Below are 27,111 nucleotides of genomic sequence, written 5' to 3' on the forward strand. Positions count from 1 at the left end.
TCGTAGGTATATTTCAAGACAATATAGGTGTATAATATACTTTAAATATATCTGCTATTTATGAAACATTGCATATAAAGGTGGTTTATCATTTTTGATAGTAACTTGTGTGTGTAAGATACACTTTAGAGTTGTACAATTTCATATTATTTCAAGCAAGTCATATTTTGTGTGGCATAATAAATTTTTGTATAAAACTATTTCGTGCGAACTCCAGATTATTTTTAAATTCAATTTTATTTCTCAACTTTCTCATATAAAAGGCGACTTTTTCCTTTAGAGACGACATTACATACAAATTTTTTAATCGTATTTATAATGCTATTTCTTTAAATTTATTGTCAAATTCAATCTACTTTTTAATGTAATTTTAAACCCTCTTATTACGGTTTACATTAAATATATTTGATTTTTATTTTTTTTTAATAACTAGTTGTTGCCCGCAGCTTTGCTCGAGTTTTAGGGTTTGGTTCCTTGGGGTTCAAGCTTCCTTCATATCAAATTTAATTGAATTCAATTCAGTGGTTTGGCTATCAACGATTAAGGGCAATACCTATAGACAGACAGGGAAAGTTACTTTCGCATTAATGATATTAGTATAGATAAAGTAGACGAGCAAACACTAATCATAAACACGGTAAGAAAAAGTTATGTCCCGTGGGCCTGTCATAACACTGGCTCACCCACACATCCCGAAATACGGCAATACAAAGTATTACTGCCAGAGTTTAAATATAGGAAAGGTACCAAGTCGAGTTTTTACATTCTACAACCAGTTACGTTAATAAAGTATTTTTGAATAATGAATATATTCGTAATGATTAAAGTTTCATATTATTTCAGCTCTGCGGTAGCTTAGTATATTGAATATTCAATGCTGTGATGTTCATGAATAAATAACCCAGTGAAATTTAGAAGATGCTTTTACGAGACTTGCGTGGTTACGAGAATGGTAAAAGATGAACTGCGGCGTGTTACCTCAGACGTTTTGACGGAAGTCGCAATTTACGCCCCGATCGTGTTTACATCAGAGTCCGCTGAATATTTAAAATCATTTCCCTATAAATTTTCAATGTTTTATTTTTTCAGTTGGTAAAAAAATAAAATCAAAGTATTCTTCATTAAACTAGGCTCATAAAAGCATCTTAGAATCGTCACGTTACAGTGTTGAATTAACTGTAAAACTACCACAGGTTTGGAAATTAGATTCTACCGGAAGAAGAACCGGCAAGAAACTCAGTAGTAACACTTTTTCACCGTTTTAATGACATAGTATGTTAGTAAAGTACAAATATTTTTTTACAGTATATTATATATTATTTATGTATTACATACAAATCAATAAATAATATGTCCATTTTTTAACTTTTTTATCTTTAATATAATCTTGTATTGAGTAATATACCTTATTTTAAAATGTTTTAATAGGCTAACTTAAAACTAACTGTGGACTCGTATTATACAAACGAATACCGAATATCGTATGTCATAGATTGTGATATTAATTTATATAACAATTTATTACTTACAAGCAACACAAAATTTAAATACACTGACCATTTTAGTTTTAGATATATTATTTTCTTACACTGTATATACACATATGTATGTATATAGGCGATGACGATTTGTGACGATTTGTTAGCACAAAAGAACAAAACAAAAAAAAAAGTGAAGAGCGTTTATCGTAATTTAATTTGTGATTGTTTTTTAAACTACAGTTAAAGAATAGGACCGTAGAATAGAATGGAATCATCGGCTGACACAGGAGTGGCGGCCGCGAAGTTCGACATTGACACCTGTAATTTATTAGATTTGTTTCAAAGGCGGCTAATCTATTTACTTGTGCCTGACTAAACACACCAAGAGTACTTTTAGTGACGTAAAAACGACGATACTTAAGATATTTCTTTATTTTTATAAATATATATTATACGTACGTATCCGTTACTTATAAACATTAATTAATCAATTGAATTTAAAAAGATTATAACAAAAAGAGTAAGTCTCTAAATCTCCCTGCTCTGCTAAGGCCTCTTCTGTTTGATGCGATTTGGTGGATACACATGTTGAAGATTTTAAACCACCACATGCAGATTTCTTTACAATTTTCCTTCACCGCTGAGCACAAGCATAAGCACGTGAAAATTCAGTTGTGCTTGCTCGAGTTTGAATCCGTATCCTTCCCTTAAGATTCACGCGTCCTATACAGCGCGATCTCACCTATTTTTTATAAAGTGACATTAATTAATGATAAATAACTTGTTAATATCCGTCATGTATTGCAACGATCTCGTAGAGTAATATATTATCTGTACGACCTAATTTGTACGTCAATGGCACTATACCAGAAACCTTCATGCAAGTGTCAACAACAAAACCAAACTTCCAATTCAATCAGATGAACAATACACGAACGCTTAATTTACGATTTAAAACAACCATTAATATTATACGACTCCGGAAAGTCAACAGGATGTAATGACTTTGCAAGGCAAGGCATTCATTTCTATAGGATATTTTTAACTTTAAATATTATCCTATAGATGTAAGGCTTAATAAACAATACATTAATGTATTTATCAAAGCGTCGAGTTCATGATTGTTTGTTTTCGTACACTAGACAGTTTACAGACAGACATTAAAATGATATATATTTTAATGCATATTCTATATAAAACTGTTCCGTAAATCTATAACGTCCTTAAGATCCGTTAAAGTCATTAAATCTACATTTTAACGCCATTAACTGGATGACACTTTTAAAAATGTCGATTTAATTTTATAGAACAGTACAAAACACTTGAAAAACTCAGACATTAAATATTCAACGGCGATGAATTTTCTATTTATTCCAAATAATAGTTCTGTCGTTCTTAACAGAAGGTAACCTTGGATTTAGCACTTATTGCAAGTTTCACTAAATCGTTCCTTAAAGCATTTAGTGGTAGGTTTTTGTGCAAGCCCCTCATATATTCAAACCGCCGAGCAGCAATACTTTGTAAGTGAGTCAGTCAGAGTCAGTCAGTCACTACAGCCACGAATCGCTTTTATCTTAGTAACCAAGGTCGGTGGTGTATTGATCTAAGGAGTGTTAATTTTTTTTACAGCGCCAATGTCTATGGGCAGCCTACTTATCATCCGGTGGACCTTTTGCCCGACTGCATCCCTGTACTATAAAAAAGCCGTTAAAAAAAAATCAGTTGAAAACAAGCGAAACAACTCAACAAGATATTTATTTAACATACAAATAAATTTAAATTAAAAGTTAAAAAGGAGTCGTAGATACAATTCTGTAGGTTTATTATGATTATATTAAAGAAATATTTTTAAAAATCGCATTATACGTACAAAAATACTTGTTTATACTTTTGACTAGCTGTAGTTTATAATTAAATATAGAATTCAGGAAAAATCAAGGAAAAATCTCTTAGTAATACTTACTAATAATTAAGATAAAATGTTAAAGTGTAAAATTTTAAGCGTGTTTACAATCTAACGAATGAGTGTGATATTTTTTCCGGACGTATTTCCGGTTATTACATAAAGCTTCGATGCGTGCGGGGATTTAAAAAACGAGATGACTTCGGATCCCGAGCGTGCCATATTACGTCACAACTTTTATGCAGCGGTATACAGATTTTTTAGCAACGAGAAATATCATGTTTATTTAAATAACATTTTGTTGGGCGTAAAAAAGTCACGTTGCGATGATTCAGTGGGAGTAAAGATCGCGGCTTAAATTCGGGAAAGAGTTATTGTGTTTGTTTTACTTCATTTGTGCTTATAATATTGCGCATCAGTCAAATGAAATTCTGCCACGCTTGTTTCCACAAATATAAGCCAGCGTGGTGCTCCAATCGTTCTGTTTAAAAAATTTGTATTATTTTTATTTACTTTAATAAAACAAGTATAAATGTATTCTTTAAAAATCCATAAATCCGTAAAGACCGAATACAGTTACACGATACAGTTTTACGATCTAATCACTCGCTAGTCGCACAAACACTTCGTAGACAAACACTTGCGAAACCCTTAGTCGTATAACTAATTTATTACACGTAAAATTCAATCGTAAAACAGTACGCCTGTGAATAAAAGTCTCCTCTCCTCTTCGAATTCAAATTCAAATATCGTTATTAAATTGATGACTACCGTTTTGGAAACTCAGCAGGTTTTCTAGTCTTATAAAGTAAAAGCTCGTAAATCTGCATCTGTTAGGGTTTTATCTAAACTTTTGAGGATAGGGATCCCAGCTTATATAGTATGATGCTCCAATATTAGTTGATGGTTATGCAAGTTATGCCATATGCAGGTTTCCTCACGATTATCCTTCACTACCAAGTTACGATAGGAATTATAAATTAAAAATTAACACATACTTGGCGGTAGGGCTTTGTGCAAGCATGGGTAAGTATAACGCACTCATCAAATATTCTATTGATATAATAACACAGAACACAGCTATATGTTGTTTTCCGGTTTGAAGGCTGTGTTAGTCAATGTAATAACAGGAACCAGAGACGTAACATCTTAGTTTCAAAAGTTGGTGGCGCATTGGTGATGTGGAAAATGTTTTATAAAAAAGAGGTCGGTTGCAAGGGCTTAAACTCGTAATCTTCGGTTAAAATTCACGTATCGAGTTATCTCGGCTCTCCCCTGTCTTGAAATGATTCTCAATACATTAAAGAAAAAGCTATTATTATTTTCTACCACGTTGCTCCCTTGTGAGTTGATATATCGCCTGACACGTGCAGGTGTGCTTACGATGTTTTACATAACCGTCTACGAGATGAATTATAAGCAAATTCAGTTCAAAAATATTTTCTGTGTCACCCAGTCTTGTATCGTATATATTCTTATCACTGTTTCACGTGACGTTCATTTAAGTCTAGATTTAGTTCAGTGATTTAAAAATATTAAATTTTAACCAATTTAATTAAATAATTTTATTTGATTTGCTTTTAAAACGTTATGTTTGGTAATTCAATACAAGCTTTGAGTTATAAAATAAGGTTTTCAAAGTGTTTTGTATATTTTTTATTTCACAATTTCATATAAAATACTGAAGTTGTTCTTTTTTTGTGGAGACCTCTACAGTAATCGCCGCGAGAGTTTTTCGATTTTCTCTTTTTAAACTTTACTTTCTGTTGCAAATAGAATTTTATTATACAACATTTTGTGCGATATAAAAATAATACTAGACTAAATTTTTTTTATTTTATTTAAAGTAAGAAAGATCATTCTTTTAAATAAGAATTTCAAGAAATTAAAATTAGGATTACATTTCTCCAACAGCAATATAAGAAATTGCTAAAGGTCTAAAACTGTAGGAAAAAACAATGAAAAATATAAAATATGTATTTAAAATGTTGTCTGTCAATACATTCAGCACGCGAGGTTCAAAGAACGGTCATTAAAAGCTTGGAATTGGATTGTTTTGTATTATGGACTATGTGTAGAATTTTATTTCTAGTAATAGATAGATAAACACTAGTCTCACCCTGGCTTTGCATGGGAAGATTAAGGTTTACATAAAACGTGTAAATTGAAGAACAAATAAACAAATATCTTATTTTTTGACTAGAAACGTTCTTAAGCGTACGCAGAACAGCTCACCAAAGTCTCATCATAATCGGATGAGTGTTTTAGAAACGCAAAATTTTTATTCTATTCATTCAAGTTCGCACAGTGTGTTAGCTTTAAGGGATTTGGCTGACCACTCGCCTGAAGATATAGATAGCCTACCGATATCCACGTAAAATTGCCATTCAGGTATTTGCACCTTAATTTTAAATTGCGAAAATAAAGAAAACATAATCTTAATTTCCACATTCTCAGAATTTTTGAAATATATGATGAACTTGTTTGTTAAATTGACATTTTAATGCTTTCAAGTATTTAAGAATTGATTGTCTTCAGAGCTTAATTCAAAACTATTTGTGATAAGGGAATATATGACACATGACTTGACGTTTCTTGATCCTTTAATTAATTTTGTGGAAACTTAATGTTGACTAATTATTTTTTAGTAATTTTTATATTTGATAATGCTTGGTTTAAAGCGCTCGAAAATATGTAGATTCATTTATCATTTTTGATATGCAATTTTTTTTATATATATTTTATATGTATCGTTTGAAATTGTTTTTTTATAGTTTTTAATGAATAAAATATTGTAATTATTTTGTATTCCTGGCTATAAAATAATATTTTATCAAAATACATAATATAATCAATTTTTAAAAAAAAGGTAATATAATTTTATTTCAATTATTGAAACGCGATATTTTTCAAATGGTATTCGATGTAGTTTTTAAAGTTGAAAAAATACACATAAATACACACGATCGGACGACGCCCTGTTAATAGTAAGAATGATACCACGTGGCGATTCGAAGTGACTTCGATTTTCAGAAGTTAAGGTCACAACAACAACGTACCAAAGATTTTCGTTAGAAGGAAAGTTAAAAAATAACTCTCTTGCGAAAGATTTTGCTGATGGATTCGCTCATCGCCATTATAATGATACTTATGTGCTCAATTGATAGGTAAGTTTCCCGAAAATTCCCTTAGACGGCTCTTAGAATACCTGCAGTGCTATTAAGTAACTCACTCCGGATATAATTTATGAAATCTTATGACTTACGGAGATACGTTTTTTTAATGTGTGTATTCTTTAATAGTTGTAAATATTGTAGCCAATATTGCATAATAATATGTGACATTTTACGATCGTGATTCATGGTGAGATTCGAGTTTTTTTTACAGAATATCTCTACTGCACTATGAGATGGAGTAACTCTATTTAGCCCTGCTGAATGCACATATTGATTCATTAATTGGTAGAAATTTTACCCAAGAAAAAGTATTTTCTTGTAGTCAAAATCAAAAATCAAAATATACTTTATTCAAGTAGGCTTTTTACAAGCACTTTTGAATCGTCATTTAACAGACTAAATTAAGTGAAGCTACCACTGTTTCGGAATGCAGATTCTACCGAGAAGAACCGGCAATAAACTCAGTAGATTTTTTTTTTATATAGTTGTTTCATGGCGAGGTTTAACGTATGATGTCCGTATAATGGTAATAGTAATCAACGCTTACAGCATTTCATTAAGACTTATTTAGATTGATAATGTCCATATATCCGTATATAAGGTATATAGATAGAGTAAGAGATATTAAATGTTATATAAACGGATGAAGGCGTCTCCTTCTGAGAGCTAGAAGGTTATAATATGTCTCATAAATTCGAATGTTAATACTTTTCAAACTTTATAACTGCTTCGTATTTCCGCTTTAAATCTCATACTTGAAAGTTTTTTGATTTTATAATATATACTAGAATTTATATCTTTGAAAACATTTAAATAGATTAAATGTGATCATTCGATATGATATACATTCATAAACTATCTAGATATAAGGCCGCATATCCCGAGGACCTGGGTTCTAACCCCAAGTCGGGTCGATAAAAGTTATTGGGTTCCTCTATCGAAAAATTCCCATTAACTGGCATCTGGAAGTCGGGAGTGTACACTCCCGTGCCTCGTAAAGCACGTGAGATGAGAGTGAGCATACATTTGTGCATAATATGTCCTGTTAGTTGGCTGGTCTCATCTGAGATTTGTTGTCGTGGCCGAAATCGGTCAGGAAGACATCACCATCTTAAATAAATAAATAAATATATATATAAATTAATTCCTGGTATATTTAAATAAAACCTAATATCTTTGTTTGCTAAACCCGAGCTTTTAAGTTTACTAACGATCTGCGGCCGTATAAAGACAAAGACAAAGGAGCCAGTTGCAATGGTAGTTTTGTTGCAAGTTTACGACTTCACGTCATAGTCAAATTCTTGACTATAACTATGATATCAGTCAATGGCAAGTTATTCAAATCCGGCAGATCATGTAAACGAATACACATATGTGTTTTTAACAAAAAAAATTTAAACTCAACTTCAAATAATACTCTGATTTATGTTCAAACAATACCCTGGAAATAAAATTCAGTCCCTCAAAAACGTCAACCGTACTTTTTTCACCCTCACAAAAAACATCACCTTTTTTATTCAAATATAAATGGGACCAAACGGGATACGCGTTTAAATTTCCCAAACAATTAATATATTTTTCCAAATCAGTTCATAAAGGAGTTCTGACACATAACAAAAACCGAGAACATAACAAGAACCTTCTTTTGCAGTCGGTTGAAAATAACTGCTGAGTTTCTGGCACGTTTTCGGTAGAAACTCAACCACAACTAGTACTCTTTAAATGTAATTTATCATGAAAAATTACAACTTAACGGTGCTTGTGGAAGACGGTTATTCATCTTCGGCTACGATATTATAGTTCTCGGAGTTTGTATCGAACGTGACTTTACATATTCGACTTAACATTGTTAGGCTATTAACGATTTTCTTCTTAAAATCTTTATAGATCAATATTATATTTATATATATTATATATTTAAACGTAAAAAATCACCGCGTGTAAAACACTTTTACACATGAGGGATTTATATATATATGTATTAGAGTTTTGATATTTTATCTCAAATTAGTTTCCGTCGTGGTTTTATCAGCGTGTGTCTTGAAGCCGTCGTATGTGGATGGCGCAAGATCAACCATCGTGGAAATCCTTCGGGAGAAGACTGTTCAGCAATAGATGTCTTTTGGCTGATACGATGATTACAATGATGAGGAGTCAGGGCATAGGTACCCTGTGTCATTTATCCCTAATAACGGGTAAGTAAAATTTCATGATTATCAAATGTACAGTGAAAAGGTAAAAAAAATCTAATTCACTATTGCATTTATAAGACCTGTTAAGGTTATTACTATGTTACCGGATTAAAGCAAAGTAGAAATGGAGTTGTGATTTTATTGTCTGTATGTATGTGTGTGTATGTGTGTATGCTCACCTGCGTAGCCCCAAAGCTACTTATCATATTATGACAAATGAGGTGTCGTTAACCGTCTGAGTCCCGCGTGTCTAAAAGTCTTATATAATTTGATTAATATACCGAGTTTGAAATATAATATAGGTATATTTTCTTGAGATTAATAGACTTCGTTATCGTCTGACCGATTACTATGAAAGTTACAATACGTATTTTAGTGGAGAAGTGTTTTATACTAACCACTTTGTTGTAACTCACCGCTAGATGGCGTTGTTTCAACTTCTATATTTATGCTCAACCGATTGCTACGACTATTAGTAGACATAATACACGGGACAGGACGTCTGTCCGGTTTTTCTCTTTTATAAATAATAATTCTCTTTCGTGATCTGCTCGTTTAAGCTAATGAAAGATTGCTTGCTATAATTAAATAAAAGGTAAAAATTATACATAAAATTTTCAGTTTACTGGTATTTTAGTTGAAATGAAGTTTACATTTGTTAAAAAGCTGAGTAGTCTACTCGGGCAGTCAGAGGCTCTTGAGAGGGAGCGGCCGCTGTATACAAATATAGCAGTTTTCTTCGAGTGCTTCAAGGGCGTCTTTTGAAATCTCTCCATTTCCCTTTTCACCTTTCTAAACCAGGTCAGGTGGATTTATTATAATCGCGAGGAAGGTTTTAGAACGTTTAATTTCCTGCTTTCTAAGTGTCGATTTAAAAGTAATAAAAATTTAAATACTGTATTCATCGCGATGCCGAGATGGTACAATGTATCAAAAACGTAATCTTTATGAGTGGTGGCTTTGTGGCCCGCCGCCACATAACACCAACCATTAATTTAAAATATTGATGCGTTCAGAGTGAAGAGTAAGCCAGTGTTTACAGGCACAAGGGTTACAACGACTTGGATTCTTTGATTTACGCCGCATTGTCTCCATAAAGAGTGATTTATACTTCATGTTGAGCCTCTGTTTATGGGCAAAGTTGACAAACTTTTTATCAGAAGGATCATGGCCCTGCCTGGCTCTCAAAATTTATTTTATTCAAACAGGCTCTTGTCATCGGTTATAAGCGTAGATTCTACCGATCAGAACCAGCAAGAAACTCAGTGTTTACTCTTTTCTGACATCAAATCATGATTGAATTCTTGTTTATCTCGCATGTAAATTAACGAATACTAACACCACGCTTTTTTATCATCTAAATAATCCTCTATCGAGTTATACGCATTATTAAATAAATGTTTTTTAACATGTGATTGAAATTTATTAATTGGGGAATTTTATAATAGAAGGCGAAAACCTTGCGTTTTATAGGAATAAGGGAGGAACGAGGGAATAGCCAAGGAAGGATGAATTAACTTTGCGAAGTGTTACGAGTTTTTACGTCTCGTGTTACATACAATATTTGTCACTGTTTCTATCAAAATAATCAATATTGTTATGATAAAATCGCCTATATAAATATTTATATTTATCTTAGTTAGTACCTAAACTTTCTACTCCACGCAATAAATTGTAATAGTAAATAAACATGCGTGTCTAGAAATATCGTGACGTGTCACATTAATACGCGGTGAAATAATTTAAGGCCTCTTACTCAAATACGTCTTTAACAAAAAGTTTTGTATCTTCAATGATATTTTCGAATAAAGAAGACTAAACTCTTTGATATATATTTACGTCGTATCTTTTTATACTGACAAGCAAATAACCCTTTCAAAGTATTTAATCATACTGATATTAGCTTTAAGGTCATTTTGATTAACATTTTTTTTAATTTTGTTGTTTCGATTTGATGTAAAGTACTTTACTTTGATTAAATATGACAATCAATTAATTTATAGTTAGAAATGGCAGTTATATGTATGAGCGAAACGGGTACATATCCGCCGTATTTTTCCATTTGCACGAGCCAGATCTCGATTTTCAGAATCTTTTCATGTGCAACTTTGTATATCGTTTAAATTCACACCCATTTATTTGGCTCGCTTTCCGCGTAATATCCTTCTTCAAAACTTTTCCATTTATTTCGAAGAAATATTTATCATCGGGTATATATATATATGTTGTCGTTTTATATAGTTTAATAGCTAGCTAGGTAGATAATATTCAATCTTGCCCATCTTTATCAAACATTAAAACATTACATTTATCGTTATAAAATTATAAACATTCATTTTCGTGACGGATGCAGACATTTAATCGTAAATATTTATTTCGTTTATAATTAATATTCTACGTCAAAGGAATATCTACTTTTTTAAGCTAAAACGTGAGCTCCCGTGAGCGACAATGGCCACAGTAGGTAAAATCCTACATAACTCTTTTCCACCATGAGCCATGACAACCAACGATTTCCACTAAGTCAAAATAAAATAATAGATAGCTTTTAAGGTTCAAGATAAAATGGTATGAGTTTGAATTAAAAAAAATAAAACATTTGTTATTTCTGATAACTCTCAGTAGTCAGGGAGCTAAGGTTAGAAGGTCAGCTTAAAAAATAAATTACTAACTTGTAAATTGAGGATTCAAAAGTGCCTGTGAGAATATACATACAGAAACTACATTGCCCCATTTTTTTTTCGTCTTTATAAGTCTGTCTATTTAAAATAAATGTATCAAACATTAAGAAATATGTAATTGAATTTATATTTCTGTATCAAGTAACAGGCAAATTAACTCAAACTTATTTCAAGAATACGTTTTAACAACAACTCATTTTGTGAAATATACCTGATATTTCGTTTCAAGTTTAGGGTAAAATATTTCCGTATTTTGCTACCGCTACTTATATTATAAATGTTAGAGTGAGTTTGTTGTTTAATCCTTCTTCCAAGCAGCAACGGAACAACGGATTAGCTTGATATTTTGCACAGATAAATTTGCGCCGACCCATAAAATTGAAGTCATAAGTTCAGATACAATTTATCTCGGGAAAAGCTAAAGCTAGTGATTGATTATAATATTTACAGCATTTCATGTGGGATATAAAAAAAAATAAAAAAAAAATTCTTTTTAAAGAACGTGATCGTATTAAAAGAGGTTTTATTTAACTACCGAAATATAAAGTCTTATTTAATATGTTACAGTCAGATCCCGTTTTCATTGAAAATTACTTTATATTACCAATGACAGTCAGTTAGGTTTTTTTTTTTAAACGACACTAGAAAATAATTTTTATGCGTCTGTATGCATTGAGGATGACGCACAGATAAACGAAAAAGTCCTAACTTGACTTTAGTAGGTAGTTCTGACATTAACATAAATATTTATATTTCCGTACTCAATTTAGAAACATTTATAATATATAACATTTTGTTAGTCAAAATTAGTTTTCACCGGCCACTATAGTTACATAAAAATAGAAGCAAAAGTGATACGTAGGATTTACAATGCAATGCATATTAAACAAACTAAAAGACTTAAATGTAAAATACAATTCCAATCTGACGTGTATTTAGTAGAATACGGTCCTTGTATATGGAGCACCGGAATTTATCTTCGTCTCAAACGGACTAAGAGCTAAGCATAGTAATTAAATATAACCTACCTACAGTACCGTACTTGCGAGGCTCCGCTTGCATAAACTTAGCCTACTTCCAGAATGTTTGAATGAAACATAGGCTGCTTTCAAATTCAACCGCACTCCTATAATTTACTAATAATAATATGTTACGCGAGACATTCATTGACCACAGACTAAAAATACTGTCATTGATCGTTCAATAACTGTTGTATTTTAATTTAATCGGTATATAATATTTTAACGATTATAAATTATTGTAATTTATAGTGAAAAGCGAAGTGAATTTAATGAATATGTTATTAAGAAATGAACTTTTTTTTAGAATTTTGCATTTATTTAACAATTTATTCGAATAGACTCTTACTAACAGCAGTACTTAGTATTGTTTTGTACCGGTTTGAAGGGTGAGTGTGCCAGTGTAACTACAGGCACAAGGGACGTAACATCTTGGTTCCCATGGTTGGTGGCGCATTGGTGATGTAAGGAATGGTTAATATTTCTTACAACGCCGTTGTCTATGGGCGGTGGTGACCACTTACCACCAGGTGGCCCATTTGCTCGTCCGCCTAACGATATCATAAAAAAAAATACGTATGAATATTAACAAAAACTGTCTGCCAGTTCTATTATAGTTTAAGAAATCTTGTACGGAATAGTATGTCTAATTAATAGTGTTTCTATGAGTTTTAAACGTAATTGTTGGTTTGTATGTTTTGCGGGATTTAATTAAATACTCTGTCAAGAAGGCGAGAAATAAGTGTTACAGATTTATCTTTATTTCTCGTGTTTATATGATGTTTGTAATTATATCTATCAAAAACCCTTATAATTAAACTGTAAGTAAAACTAGAGGTAATACACGCGAACATATGAGTATAAGTTGTTAACGCTTAATCAAATGTACAAACTTCGAAAGTGACAAAATTACGAACTACCCCGTCGCTCTGTCGATTTCCATGCAAATTTATGTGAACTCCAGCCTTAAACTATTATGATTAAAAACGGGAATTCAAGCTCAGTGTAAATTAGTCTTTCGACTATAAGCTGGCTTTAAGGTTTTTATTTTAAATAATTTACAAAATTTCTTCTAAAGCTGCCATCACAGTAAGTAAAATGATTGTGATTTATGTTTATTAAACTTTTATCAATTTGTAATAAAACATTGCAGAGTAATTAATACAATACAAATACAGTTTATCGTATATCAAAAAAGGAAAAAAAGAAACAGAAAAAAGAAATAAATATTACAAGAGGCGGTCTTGTTTCTAAAACAACAATCTTTTCCAGACAACTTTTGTGCGGAAGAAATTATATTATAATATAGTGTCTGCTTCGTTGATTTAGTGGCTAGACATAAGGCCGCAAATACCGAGGTCCGGGGTTCAAATACCTCGACAAAATTTTATTGGGTTATTATTAGTCGAAAAATTGTCGTTAGCAGCCAGGTCTGGGTCTTGGGGGTGTGTACACTCACGTGCCTGGAACTGCACAGGAAAGCACGTTAAGCCGTTCCTACATTGGTCCTACGACTTTACATTTTACCAGTTATATCGAATTTGACGTCCCTTTAGTTTATTAGTCAATTAAGGAGTACACGGATGTTAAAAGAATAATAAGTGAAAAATAACCGAAAGATTGAAAATAATTTATATCTCAAAACTCACAAATATTTGGCGTGAACAAATTATTCCGCGTTTTCTTGTGGATTGTAGACATAAATGGTACGTTACATACGTGTATTTTAATTTGAAATTACATTTAGTCGTAAGTACGGTTCGTATGTGAGAATTGTGTAAATTAATACGGCGTAAGAAACGCTTGCAACGCTTATTCCGAGATTCATAACATGGTATTTGCGGTCGGCTTTGTTAAGGCCTGGATTACTCCAATGCGAGCGGCCGTAAGCTAAACGGTTCCTGTATTACTGTTGTATGTGACATTTCTTTGTTTTATACGTAATTGTATCATTAAATTTCTAGCTAATCTAAAATACTTGAAAATTCTAGTTTGTCGCGTCTATCTTATAGTTCAAGTCTCTGTTCGGGTTATTGAGTGTTTCTGTTAACGAATTCTCAGTAGCCGTTCGATACTTGGAAATTGGCAGCGTAGTAGTTTACATTCTAGGAAGCATGTTAAGTTCGTACTGTGCCTGACCTCCTTCCGGTTTTGTGACATTTCATTGGACTATGGGAGTGAGGGTGTAAATTACGATTGTTTTTCGATTACACTTGACCATCGCAATTTGTCTCACACGTTTGGTTAGTCTCTGGTAACGTTTCGCTGTGACCGAAATCGGTCAGAAAATCCTCGAAAAACAATTAATCATTGAAATTCATTATTTTATTACAATTGATCGCTAAATTCCTAGCGGTTTAACTAAGTAAGGTCACTGTTTGACAGCGACGATTTATTTAAAATGATTAGATTACCTGCAGCCCGAGCTTCCTTGCACGCTAGCACCATGCTGTGACGTACATCTGGATTGTCATCTGCGATGGTCTCTCCGACGGCCACGAAGCGTTCCACGGCGCAGCAAACGGCGGCGCCTACACGCTGCACCGCCGCGCCGCCCGCCGCCGCTTCGCCCCGAGTCGCCACCAGGCTGCTAATCTACCCCAAAATTATAATTTTTATGATAGTATATCATTATACCATATCTAATCAGTGTCTGCTTTTTTTATAGCTTTGGTTCATTTTTAGTGATAAGGTTTGGGTGTTATTTTATCACATACTTTTTTCGTATTTTTTGGTTTCCTTTTTATAACAGGTATAACCATAACTATATTTACCTTTTACTTAGTTACATTTTTATTGTTAATGGATTAATTAATTTCCTTAGCAGTCAAATTCAAAGATATTTATTCAATATAGAAGTAGAACTTTCTGTTGATTGTTAAAATTTTAACACCGGATCGGAAAGAAAAACTTCAGACCCGAGATCCGGCGAAAGAAACACATTCGTATATAATAACTTTCATAGTATATATTTATGTGTATTATTAAATATTCTTATGATCGCTGTAATATAAATGCAACATTGTTTGGTTAAAAAAAATAAAATCAAGCTTTTTCAACCTTTATTAATGTCATATTTTCCAAACAAACACCGATATATTTTATCAGTCGTAATCTAACCTAGTTTAATTTACTAAATGAGTCATAGGAATCCAGTAGTAACACTTTCATATCTTTTAATATATATAAATCTTCCGTACGCGTGTATGTAACTAAACTCCCCTTAAACGGTTGGAATGATTTCGATAAAAAAAAAATGTGTGTATTTGAATTAGATGGATGTTTTAAATTAGACTCGGTAGGTGGCGTTGCGATCGGGAAGTAAATAAAATTCTTATTTCAAGTTACGTGTTGATATGTCGACTGAATTCGCTGGCATTATGTGACATTTATCATTGTCATTACCTGACAAGTATTTGTTTATAAAAAAAAAGTAAATATTCAATAAGTAGACAAGTTTACGGGAGCAAGACAGACTTTTTTAAAAAAATATAATATTTGAGTTTTAAAATATTTAATTATAATTAAAATTGACACGACCGAACAGAGGTTTATGCTCTAGTCGAATGTTGTTTCCTTTTTACAAAATCATTTCCCAAGACATATGATCCCAAAGCATAGAATGACACAATGACTTACATTCTGCTGATTAAGCATTTACTTCTATTGTCTTCATGCTTTGAGCTAACATAACTAAGTATTTTTCTTATGATGTTATTATTTTTGATGTTCAAACATTAATACTGTTTGTTATAGACAACTATGTAAGTTGATTTTTATGAGTTTTTTTTTCGTTTTATGGCGGTACAGATGTTGATACTAAATTGATGTACTTGTAACGTAGTATACAATTGGAGTCGAGTAATGAAGACATAAAATGTTCGATACTTTTTTACGTTCAATTAAATTTAATAATTATTATTAGCTGTCCTGTTTTCACATGGGTTCAATAAGGATCTGTATAAAAATTTAACTTTGAAGAACAACGTAAAAAGAAAAATTCTCGTTTTTATGCTGGTTAGGGAATGTCATATTCTCGGCTTTTCTTTACAATAATATGCATGTATTATATATGTATGTACATATAAACCTTCCTATTGATTCACTCTGTTTATTGATGAAACCGCATTAAAATCTTTGCGTTAACATATTTAAATATACCGACTGTGAAACGACATTATGTAGAGATTAAACGTATTTAATACTAATTTTATTGACTAAGCAACCGAGACGGCCGAGTAGTTAGAAAACTTACGTGTAAACCAATTATTGTGGGTTCAAATCTAGGCAAGCACCACTGAATTTTGATGTGGTTAATATGTGTTTATAATTCATCTCATGCTCGGTGATGAATGAAAACAGCGCGAGGAAACCTGCATGTGTCTAATTTCAATGAAATGAAAGTGAAGTTCGCTCCGAACCTTCTCCTCTAAGGGAGAGGAGGCCTTAGTGACGCTAAGGGACATTTACGGGATGCTACTGTACTGTACGTTACGAAAGGTTTTTGGTTAATTAATAATAATAATAAATAATAAAGCCCATTTATTTCCAACAACCTTAAAAAACATTTTCTTTTATAAGTAAAGAACTATAACCGCTCTATTATTGGAACCCCACGCTGGGTAAAGGCCTCTCTAGATTACTCCATAATTTTCTATCTTTTGCTTTTGCTCTCCAATCTTAAGCCTCCTCCCATCTACTCTAATTCCGTGTGTTGGCCAGTGCAAATTCTCAAAGATAAGTTGCAGTTCCGCTATAAAAAATTTTGGTGAAAGAGTATCTCCTTGTCGTAGTCCCCGACAGATTGGTACATTTGTTCCCCTTTTTTCCAGTTTTACCCTATTGGTACTTCCTTTGTAGATGTTCTTTACTACTTTTATGTATTTTTCTTGGATTTTGCAGTGATCGAGGGCTTCCCATTATAAATCAAAATCAGATCAGAATAGACTATGATTAATTATTTGTGTTCATATAGCACTCTAACCTCCAAAAGGAATTTCACGTAAATATGCACCTCTTAACAGATTCATAATTTCGCCCAATGACCTGTCGTCTAACGGCGATATTGGTATCTTTCATAACAAAACTAATTTTGTTAAACATTCCAAAGATCTCATAGTTCGGTCTCATAACTTATAAGTAATATACATATTTAAGATTTTTCTAATTTGCTTTTATTTTATTCAGTATAGTATTTTATCTTTGTAACGTTTACATTTCATATTTTATTAAACCAAACTAACCTGTAGTTCGGTTTATATTTTTTATTTTTTTTATTTTATTTATTTTTAGGGAAACAAACAATGATATGACACTTATGTCATAAAAATATACAATATTACATACATCAGCTAAGTTTCCACTGATACTAATTACACAGTTATTAAAAAAAAAAAAAAAAGACTAACATACATAAAATCAAATAGGTAACATTATCCAATTAATGAGATCTTTGAAGGTCAATGTTGTTTTCACCTTTTAATACGTATCACATTGAATGATATAATTAACGGAATGTTACTTATATCATATTTATAAATATAATTAAATAATAAAGATTAAAAAGACTTTATCTTTAGCTGTACGTAACTAAAAAGTCAGTACGTAAACAAATCTAGATGATTTTGACCTAGTTCTAGTTGTAGTATCGATTTGAAAATTGTAAACGTATATAACATTTCGAATTCAATACAATAATTAATACCGTCGAGCTGGCCTGAGCAAAAGGAGTGAATGGTAGAACTTAACAGAAATGATATTTTAAATAATAATATATACATATTATCGATTATTAAGGAATATATTACAACATGTTCGCCAGATACTCAGTGCAAATATATATCTAATATCTCATTGGTTTTATTAATTATTATTTATTATAATAATAGTTAAAAAAAATGTATTATAATTCTTATTTCTATGTTTAATTTATAGTTTTAATATATGGTGACGCTACCTGTAAATAATAGAACATTTACCATGGTTATTTTGAAATGTATTTTTTTTTTATTTTGATGTGATATCGTATGCACTGTTAGTTGTCCTATTGAAAATAAAATAAAATATATTAAGCCATACTATTCACATTTTCATATCAACTATATGAAACTAATTATATACTCCAGTGGTTATTGGCTTTAGTGCTTACGGTCGTGCGTTTGAACTCCTTTCATGACCTTTTGTAAAGGGCACATAACTTGTGTCTTTGTGAATGTCATTTGATGTTTATTCCATTTAATATTTTTATATAGGTAGTGAGTAAGGAGCAAATACGTCACCTGATGTTAAATGGTGTCTACGTTAAAAATATTAATAATTCCTTACATCGACAATACACCACCTAGGGAACAAGGATGTTATGTCCCTTGTGCTTGTTTCTTGGTGGTAGGGCTTTGAGCAAGCACGTCTGGCTAGGTACCACCCATTGATCATATATTCTACCGCCAAACAGCAGTACTCAGTATTGTTGTGTTCCGTTTTGACGGGTGAGTGAGCCAGTGTATCTACAAGCACAAGAAACATAACATCTTATTTATAAGGTTGGCGGCGCATTAGTGATGTAAGGAATGATTAATATTTCTTACAGCACCATTGTCTATGGCATCAAGTAGTATGTGCCTACCTATATAAAAAAATACTGGTACCATCCTATAAACCGGAACACAACGATACTGAGTACTGCTTTTTACTGCTTTTTGACGGTGGAAAGTGTGTTAAGTGGGTTTGTTCTGTGCGCCTATTCCCCAAAACAGAATATCAGAGAATGCTAGCCATTAATTTATTTAAAGAAGCAAAGTATACCCTTCTGCTGGAATAATGCCTCTTTGCTTTTTGCGGAGAAGTTTTATATTTATTCGTTCGTAACTAGTTGTCGCCTGCGGCTTCGCTCGCTTCGCATTATAGAGGTTGGCCACCTAGTGTCAGGTATAAAACTGTTGTCTTTGTCCTTCCTTGGAGTCCAAGTTTGCGTCATACCAAATTTCATTAAACTCAGTGAAACGTTTTTTTCTCCCTGACGAGTAACAGAGGGACAGACAGATGTAATTTCGCATTTTTTGTATTGCTCCAGATTAAAATAATGTTTCAATTGAACGAGGGTTGTATTTGTTTATGTTACCTATCTATGTACGTATAACATTTCCATGAACTGACAAACTAAAGCTCAAACCGTACATGGTGACTAGAAAATGAAAGACACCTCATTCATTTTCCCGATATTTGCGAACTTTTTGTTTTAAGGGTCGCGCTTCCCTTTACATCTACCACCTTATCCAACCAACCAGTTCAAGGTTTTATTTTTACCTCGCCGGGAAAGTTCTTTACTTTTTCTTAGGTTAATGGTCTGCTGACGTCATTGTTCTCTTTACGTCTTATAATATTTGAATCTACATTCATTTTTAACAGCTCAAAGTTTTTTGTTACTGAAGAGTGTAGAGATCGTATAGTGATACGATTATAGTATACGTTATTCTAACGTAGAAGCTCTTTTATTGTAATTTTTCATTAAAATTCAGTATTTTCGGCGTCAAGATTAACAAACATCCATATATACAAACTTTCGTCTCTATAGTATTAGTAAGGATGGTTATCTGAATTTTTTGGTGTTATAGGTAGGCCGATGGACAAATGGGCCACTTCATGATAAGTGGTCACTATCGCCCATATAAATTGGCGCTGTAAAATATATTTTCTTTTCCTTTGATGCGCTACCAAACTCGTGAGCTAAGATGTAATGTCCCTTGTGTTGTGCCTGCAGTGTGACATTCAAACAGGAACACAACAATACTAAGTCAGCTGTTGTACGGTAGAATATAAGGCGAATGGTACCTACCCTAAATACAAAGCCCCATTACAAAGAAGATTATAAATTATAAAAACAAATAATTTGAATTCTGCAATTCAGTGGTATACGCTCGGGTTTGCACTCGCAAACTTCAGTTAAGTGTTCTGGTAACTGAGCCACATCGGATCTTGGACTATTTACCTCTTGTAAATTAATTGAAGCTCCTTCATGCTCTACAACCCTAATTCCCTCGTGTCATTCTACCATGTGTTTCTATTTTTAAAATAATAAATTTTCACAAATTTTCATGTACTGAAAATGCGGCCTTTTCGGACCATTTTACCGCCGTAGGCGTAGTAATGAGTAGATGTTTTAAAATATGTATTTCAGCGAATGAACACAGAGTATGTTTATTTAGTTCAGGGCTTTTTTGAATAAATACCAACGAATATACATATTTGTATAAATTATAATAATTATTATTATTTGTGTTTTTATGCCGTAAATAGTGGTTTTCCAAAGCAATCTCTCTTAAAATACTTTTTTTAAAGTATACCAGTTGTTTTGCCTCTACGTTGTTAAATACCTGTGTCTTTTATAATTTAATTCATTGTTATAATGATTCCTTATGTCATAAAATTAAAATAAAATTTAACGAATTAGTTTTATACAAGAATTTTGAAAAGTAATACTTATAAAGTAAATAAATGCAAAGTAAAGCTACCACCGGTTCAGAATGTAGATTTTATCGAGAAAAACGGTCACGAAATAGTAGTCTCATTTTTATTAAATATTAAAATAATTTTAAATATTAAAATTCAACGAATACTCAAATATTTTTAACGCCTAATAATTTTACGTTTTTGTTTTTAACAAAATTTTTAGCGTATTTGAAAAATGTTAGAGTATCTGCGAAATTGCATATAGAATTGAATATCTACTGTATATTTCGTTTTACATTTCAACAGAAATCCTTGCTTCCGTTCAAATTTGCTATTTTATAAGAACTTTCTTCTCATATCACTCGTTATATAGTAAAGCGATTTACGGTGATATGCTATTTTGATCCATAAAAATATTATCTTTAAATGCCATATTGTTTACAATTCAAAGCACATAACACATTCTTATATTTCATAATTGTCACTTAGATTACCTACTGAGATTAAGTCAAACGAAAGGTGTTTTACACTGGCTGAACTTAACTTGCATTAAAAATAAATTACTAGGTATTGTAGGTATTTTTAAGTAAAGTAAGCATACACGCAGAAAAATATTTGTATTTTTATTAAAAGAAGGAAAATTGTCGTGATCATTCACCATAGAGTTTATATTTTCGTTCGAAATTCAAATTATTTCCCTAATGTGTTTTTTATACTTTATTTATTTTTTCAATAATTGAAACGTTTACAATATATTGCTATTACTCAAAAGTGTCACGAATACTTGTTTTGATTTTCATTTGATTTTCTAAGACACCAATTTCAAGGAAACTGGATCAGCAAACATAATACAATAGCGACGTCACCCAAACAAAGCCACCAATCGAAATTATCTTTATTTGAAGCAAGAATCTCGTTTCCATCATTTTATACTTTTATTATAGATTTTATAAGGATTATAAAATTATATTATTGTTATGACAAAGTAAACATAATTAATGTTTGCCACACCCGTTATTATTTTATTAAGTATAGGTACTTAATATAAATATTAATTATCTCAACATTAAACGGCTACCGCCAATATTCATATTTTATACTTAAGTTAAGCTATAAGAAACCTAAGTCGCAGAGGACGTCGCGTCTTTTGTAGTCAAGTATGGCTAAGAACATTTTTATTTGGAGTTTCGTTCAAGGTCGTACCTACACGCAACCTTATTATTCGACACTACTTGTTGCTTTGTAATTTAATGACTTTATTAAATGATCGAACACATAACCTTTTAAAATAAATAATATTACGCGCGACATGCCCCGTCACAAGTCACGTACCTGGGGCTCTCGGCACATATATTCGTCGTCATCGGAGAGTGCGTCCATGTCGTCGATGTGTGTGTAGAGGTAGAGCGCGCCCTCGGCGGCGCGCTAACGCGGGCGCGCGCACGTGCTCCGTGGCGCTGGCTTGTCTTTGCGGCACCGAGCCGCTCTGCCCGAGTCTGTCGCGGCACTGACGGACCGGGAGCATCGATCCGCGGCCTCAGTCACCCCGCACGCACCCTCCCTCTACGAGTCCACGTGGCCGCCCGCCCTTACATTTTATTTTAATTGGACGTAACATAACGTTTTGCCTTTTTAGTTCCAACCTTAACTTTCCTTTTAGCTAAACAAAGGTTACGCTTATAATCACACATATGACGTGAAGCGCCGCTCCTGCGTCATTGATAATACTACCCGCTCGTTTAAAATAGCCGCTTTTATACGTGTCAGTACTGCGACGGCGCAAAATTATATGCAACAGATGTCGTCTAGGCGGGAAAATCTGACGTAAAGCGCTGTCGGTAACGTCGCGAGCTGACGATTGTGCTGTCCGAAAATAGATTTACAGCTTCAGACAATACGTAAAAACAGAGAATATCGTCAGCATATTAATGCTACGTCAGAGGGTTACTCCAGTACATTACGGTATAATCGTAAAGCGTCACGGGCGAAGTGCATTACAATGACTTCGCGTTTGATTACGGTTTGGCTGATGTAGAAATGCATGCGTAGCATACCTGCTTGATGAGTGGGAGTAGAGTTTTTTCTATGGAGCGCGTTTTAATTTGATACATGTGGACATCGCCATCGGGCAGGCCGGCGGCCGCCATGGCTGGCGCGGGCGCGACTGCGCGGGCGCGGGCGCTCCATTGGCCGCCCTCGTCACGTGGCGCCGCTCGCCGCGCCACCGCTCGTACGCCGTAAGCGTGAGATTGTATGTTTACGCGTACTCTACTCTTGCGGGATTATAAAACTACTGCTTTACGTGTTCGATTTTGTTTTGATTTGAAACCCAATTATAAACGAAACTAAACGTGCGACCTCGAAACTATCGAAGTTATATTTTAACGATGTTTCGGTATTTAATGAAATTTAGTTATCCTCGTGATTTGAAATTGAAGTTTTTATTTATTTTAAATTAAGGTATGAATGAAACAATAATTCATGGAATATTTTATTCACTTAAACATTAACAAAACATAAAGTTACACTTACTGATAATCATTGGCACATTATCACACCATTTGTCAATGATTTATACTTACGTGTTGAAAATTAATCGTAAACATATTACGCATAATGAACATAGTAAGATGAAATTAATAAACATCAAATAAAATGTAATGAATTTTAAATATAATTTATTTTATTCTGTCCTGTAATAAAAAACAAAAGATAGATTTATTGTATGAAATATTATACAATGTTAATTTTGATATTTATTCTATTTAAATTTAAAAAAAAAATTTTAATAAGGCGACATACGAGTAGTATTTGAATTTAGAGCCTGTTCGGAAGCTTAAGATATAATAAAGTATATTTAGAACTTTGGCAATTGTTTCTATAACGTATAATATTATAATATCTAAAATAATTTCATGTACGTTTACATTAGGTGGTATTATAACGTGTAAATTAAATTAAAATACACTTCGATATTTTAGTACTTACGTGTGATACACAGTTAACAGAAAGAAAAGTAAAAATATTATACCATACAACTCAAACACGTGCATAAATTAAATTTATCATCGACTTTTTTTTTTAATTAACATAATCAATTATATTTTTGACGATAAAACTTTTAATATTACTTTTATATTATTACGTGAGTATATAACAGCTGATTTCTTGATCAGCTAATTGTAATAAACCCCCATACTAATCTGTGGACGTCGCTTGTTGTATAAGGCTTCCTTAGAGCTGTTACTGTCTTGTGAGCTGTCCGATAACCACGGGCTCTGTCCGGAGGAATTTCGTACTTTTCGCTTTCGAAGACTTTCCGTTGGTCCTAACGTCGGTCTTAATAACTGTTTGAATCTGAAGGGGCCGTCGTTGTAGTCGTCATCCGAGCTGAAGACAGGCGTTGCGAGGATTTGTGGCGAATTACGTAGTATCTTGCGAAGGTCAGACTCTGGATCGTAGGCTGTACTATAAACAGGTCGCGGCGGTGGATCAGCTTTTTGTGTTTGTTTTACAAGTTCTATTATTTTGTTACTGAAATAACAGAAACCATTCATTAAAAAATTAAATAAACTGTAATTAGAATTTTATATAATTATGATGATTATATGAGATTAACAAAGAATGAATCTACTTCAATTTAGCAACGTACAAATAACTAATATATTTAATGAAAATTACTGACTAAATGCAGAGATATTACGTAAAAGATATTAATCATATTAATTTAATTTAATGATTAAATCGGAATGAAATATCTTTAAAAGTAAACTATGATTTTTTTTAATGTGTTGCCAAGTCTAAAAAAAACTATATACTAACTAATCTACCTAATAAAAATAAGATAATATAAGCTTAATTTAAATATGCTTGCCGACTTCAAAAGCAGGGTGTGATTATGTGATATGTCTAGATAGACTACCAAAGCTGAGAACGCGTCGAAAAAACAGTGGCCAACAGTGGGCATTAAGTATACGAACTCAAGTGTCAAGCGTGGCCGTCACGCACACGAAGATAATAAAGTCCGTTTAGTTCTTTTATATTGCAACACTATTAAAATATATGTCACCGTACATGTTTGTGTTGTTTTTTTACCGATTATTCGATAACCGATATATCGATATGCATGGTTTAATTTGTATTCTATTAAGGTAGCTCCTTTGAAGATTTCATTTAAGGGCATATTAATATTTCAGTCATGAAACTGACCTTAGTTATTATTGTCGTACTATTTATAATCTATTGATATTATATACCTAATTGGGTCACCTTACAGTTTTCACAGTACTTTCTGTTGATTTTGAAGTCAGTTTAATTTTTTTAGAGATAAATTTAGCGAAAACTAAAAAAAAAATACTTTACCCTTTCAATTCTCGTCCACTTCGTAAAGCATGCGACACAATTTAAAGTATAAATTATTCTCAAGGCCAATAGGTCATTAGATTATTTTCTATATCATACCTGACTAGACCACCGCACTGCCTGCTGCACGGTAGATTCTGACGATTCTGACTCGAGTACAAAGGTTTTTCTTCATTGTAAGTTCTATCGTTACTGGGTTGTTGGTGTCTGAAAGAGTAATAGCTACATTATAATATTTTTTTATCATTAACTTTGGCAATTTCTATTTCGACAGACTTGCATCCGTATCGTTATAATAAAATTAATTGTGGATACAGTGTATACACTTATGTTATTGTATGATTGTAATAGAATCTATCTTAAAAATTAGTATACAATATCGATGCTAGTTGCGATACCGAAGATCATTGCAGTAGCGTTGGTTACTTCAACCAAATCTAGGATAGGTCGTATACCATATGTATGTATGTATGAACATACAAAAAAAATAATAAGTCATATGAAAATATGACAATAATATTTATTTCTACTAGTTGGTTAAGTTCTGAATAGTCTTCATGACAAAAACTATCTACGGCTGTAAATGCCACTGCTGCGCTGGACTCTTCTTTGGAAGAGAGAAGGGGAAAAGGCTTACACTTGTTGTCCTGCGTGACTCCAATGCGGATTTAATAAATATGTGGCACATTTTTATCGACACACGTACATTTCATCACAAAGTTTGCCTTCACTGCCGAAGACGAAGTGAATTATAAAAATGAAGCACGTGAAAATTTAACGTTTGCCCAGATTCCATTTCATGTGGCTAATTGTACGATAGGCGTAGTACAAACGGATAATGTTACGTTTGAAGTTCATACTAAAATTTTATCGTTCTATTTTCCGTTACTGTTACTGTATAGTAAACAAACCTCATATTTCTTATAGAGATATCCTTGATTTGAAATATTTGATCCCATGGCATGGTATCGCTTTCAAAAAACTCCGGCGACGGACTTGTAGTTTCCAGTGATAAGCAATAAATTAAAGAAATAATATCTAAATTAGTCTCTTATTAACGACAAATCAAATCAAATCTAAATTCTTTATAGAATCATAAACACTTACATATTAAATGTCAAACTGCACACTATAACCGGTTACAAAAAGAATGTACCTGATAAACTCAGCTGTTCTTTTTTATTAAGCTTTAAGCCGTATCTTTTGCCTAAGTTTATGCTTGTTTAGTATTATTATTATTATTAATTTAAGAGTGTATTACTTTTTATTGTAATTCAATGGTGCTGTAAATACCTTTAGTGGTGTATCACACTGCATTGGTCCGTGTATATTTGACAACAGAGGCATTTTGAACGCTTTCTCGAATAAACTACTTATATGCTTAATAAAAACAGTTAAATTATCTATTTTTAGCAAATGGATTTATTTTACCTTGAAAGTCTACTCGCTTCTTCTTCGGCTTGTGATGGTTGGCCTCTTATGATGGCTGGTACGACACGAAATCCTGGAGGGAGCTGGTATTCGTCTGGTGGTTTCTTTACGTCCTTCAGGCGTATTCCTGGCTTATTCCGGCGGATATTCTTATGGGCGTCTTGATTTTTGTTGTGTACCTGAAAATACATAAATATTGTGTTACTAAATATTGTAATGTTCTCGTAATGATTACTTACTGAAGAAAAAAAAAACTATGTTTCCTCAAAATTTGCGTACAATATTATAAAAGATGACAGAGTGTATCTAAATATCATATTTTGTAATTACAAAATTAAACGATCAAATAAGATCGTTTATTTTTTTTTTTGGCGGTAATTTTCTATATATCTGAATTATTGACTAACTTAATAAAATATAT

General features: G+C 32.4%; 3 protein-coding genes across 11 annotated transcripts in view; 1 reads left to right on the forward strand and 2 right to left on the reverse strand.

Annotated features, from left to right (window-relative positions):
- Positions 1-23,044, reverse strand: part of LOC113398241 (alpha-catulin) — an 86,581-nt gene extending 63,537 nt beyond the window's left edge. The window contains exons 1-2 of one of the 3 annotated variants that reach the window (XM_064216291.1): positions 22,952-23,044; positions 14,867-15,047 (exon numbers count right to left, since the gene is read on the reverse strand). In XM_064216291.1, coding sequence (XP_064072361.1) covers positions 14,867-15,047; positions 22,952-23,044 — 274 coding nt within the window. Of the gene's footprint in view, positions 1-14,866; positions 15,048-22,229; positions 22,805-22,951 lie in introns of those variants that run through there. The other 2 variants (XM_064216285.1, XM_064216288.1) reach the window with 2 other exon arrangements.
- LOC113398275 (septin-7) overlaps positions 1-27,111 on the forward strand; it is a 477,393-nt gene that overhangs the window by 106,981 nt on the left and 343,301 nt on the right. The gene's annotated exons all lie outside the window — the stretch shown is intronic.
- Positions 24,049-27,111, reverse strand: part of LOC113393624 (myosin-IIIb-like) — a 48,917-nt gene continuing 45,854 nt past the window's right edge. For 2 of the 7 annotated variants that reach the window (XM_026630611.2, XM_026630609.2), the window contains exons 19-23: positions 26,691-26,869; positions 26,171-26,254; positions 25,359-25,466; positions 25,260-25,277; positions 24,049-24,431 (exon numbers count right to left, since the gene is read on the reverse strand). In XM_026630611.2, the coding sequence (XP_026486396.2) occupies positions 24,074-24,431; positions 25,260-25,277; positions 25,359-25,466; positions 26,171-26,254; positions 26,691-26,869 (747 nt within the window). In that variant the 3' untranslated portion in view covers positions 24,049-24,073. The remainder of the gene's footprint in view (positions 24,432-25,259; positions 25,278-25,358; positions 25,467-26,170; positions 26,255-26,690; positions 26,870-27,111) is intronic. The other 5 variants (XM_064216475.1, XM_026630610.2, XM_026630612.2 and 2 more) reach the window with 4 other exon arrangements.

The sequence above is a fragment of the Vanessa tameamea genome, chromosome 2 (genome assembly GCF_037043105.1).
Source record: "Vanessa tameamea isolate UH-Manoa-2023 chromosome 2, ilVanTame1 primary haplotype, whole genome shotgun sequence".
NCBI classification, from domain to species: Eukaryota; Metazoa; Arthropoda; class Insecta; order Lepidoptera; family Nymphalidae; genus Vanessa; species Vanessa tameamea.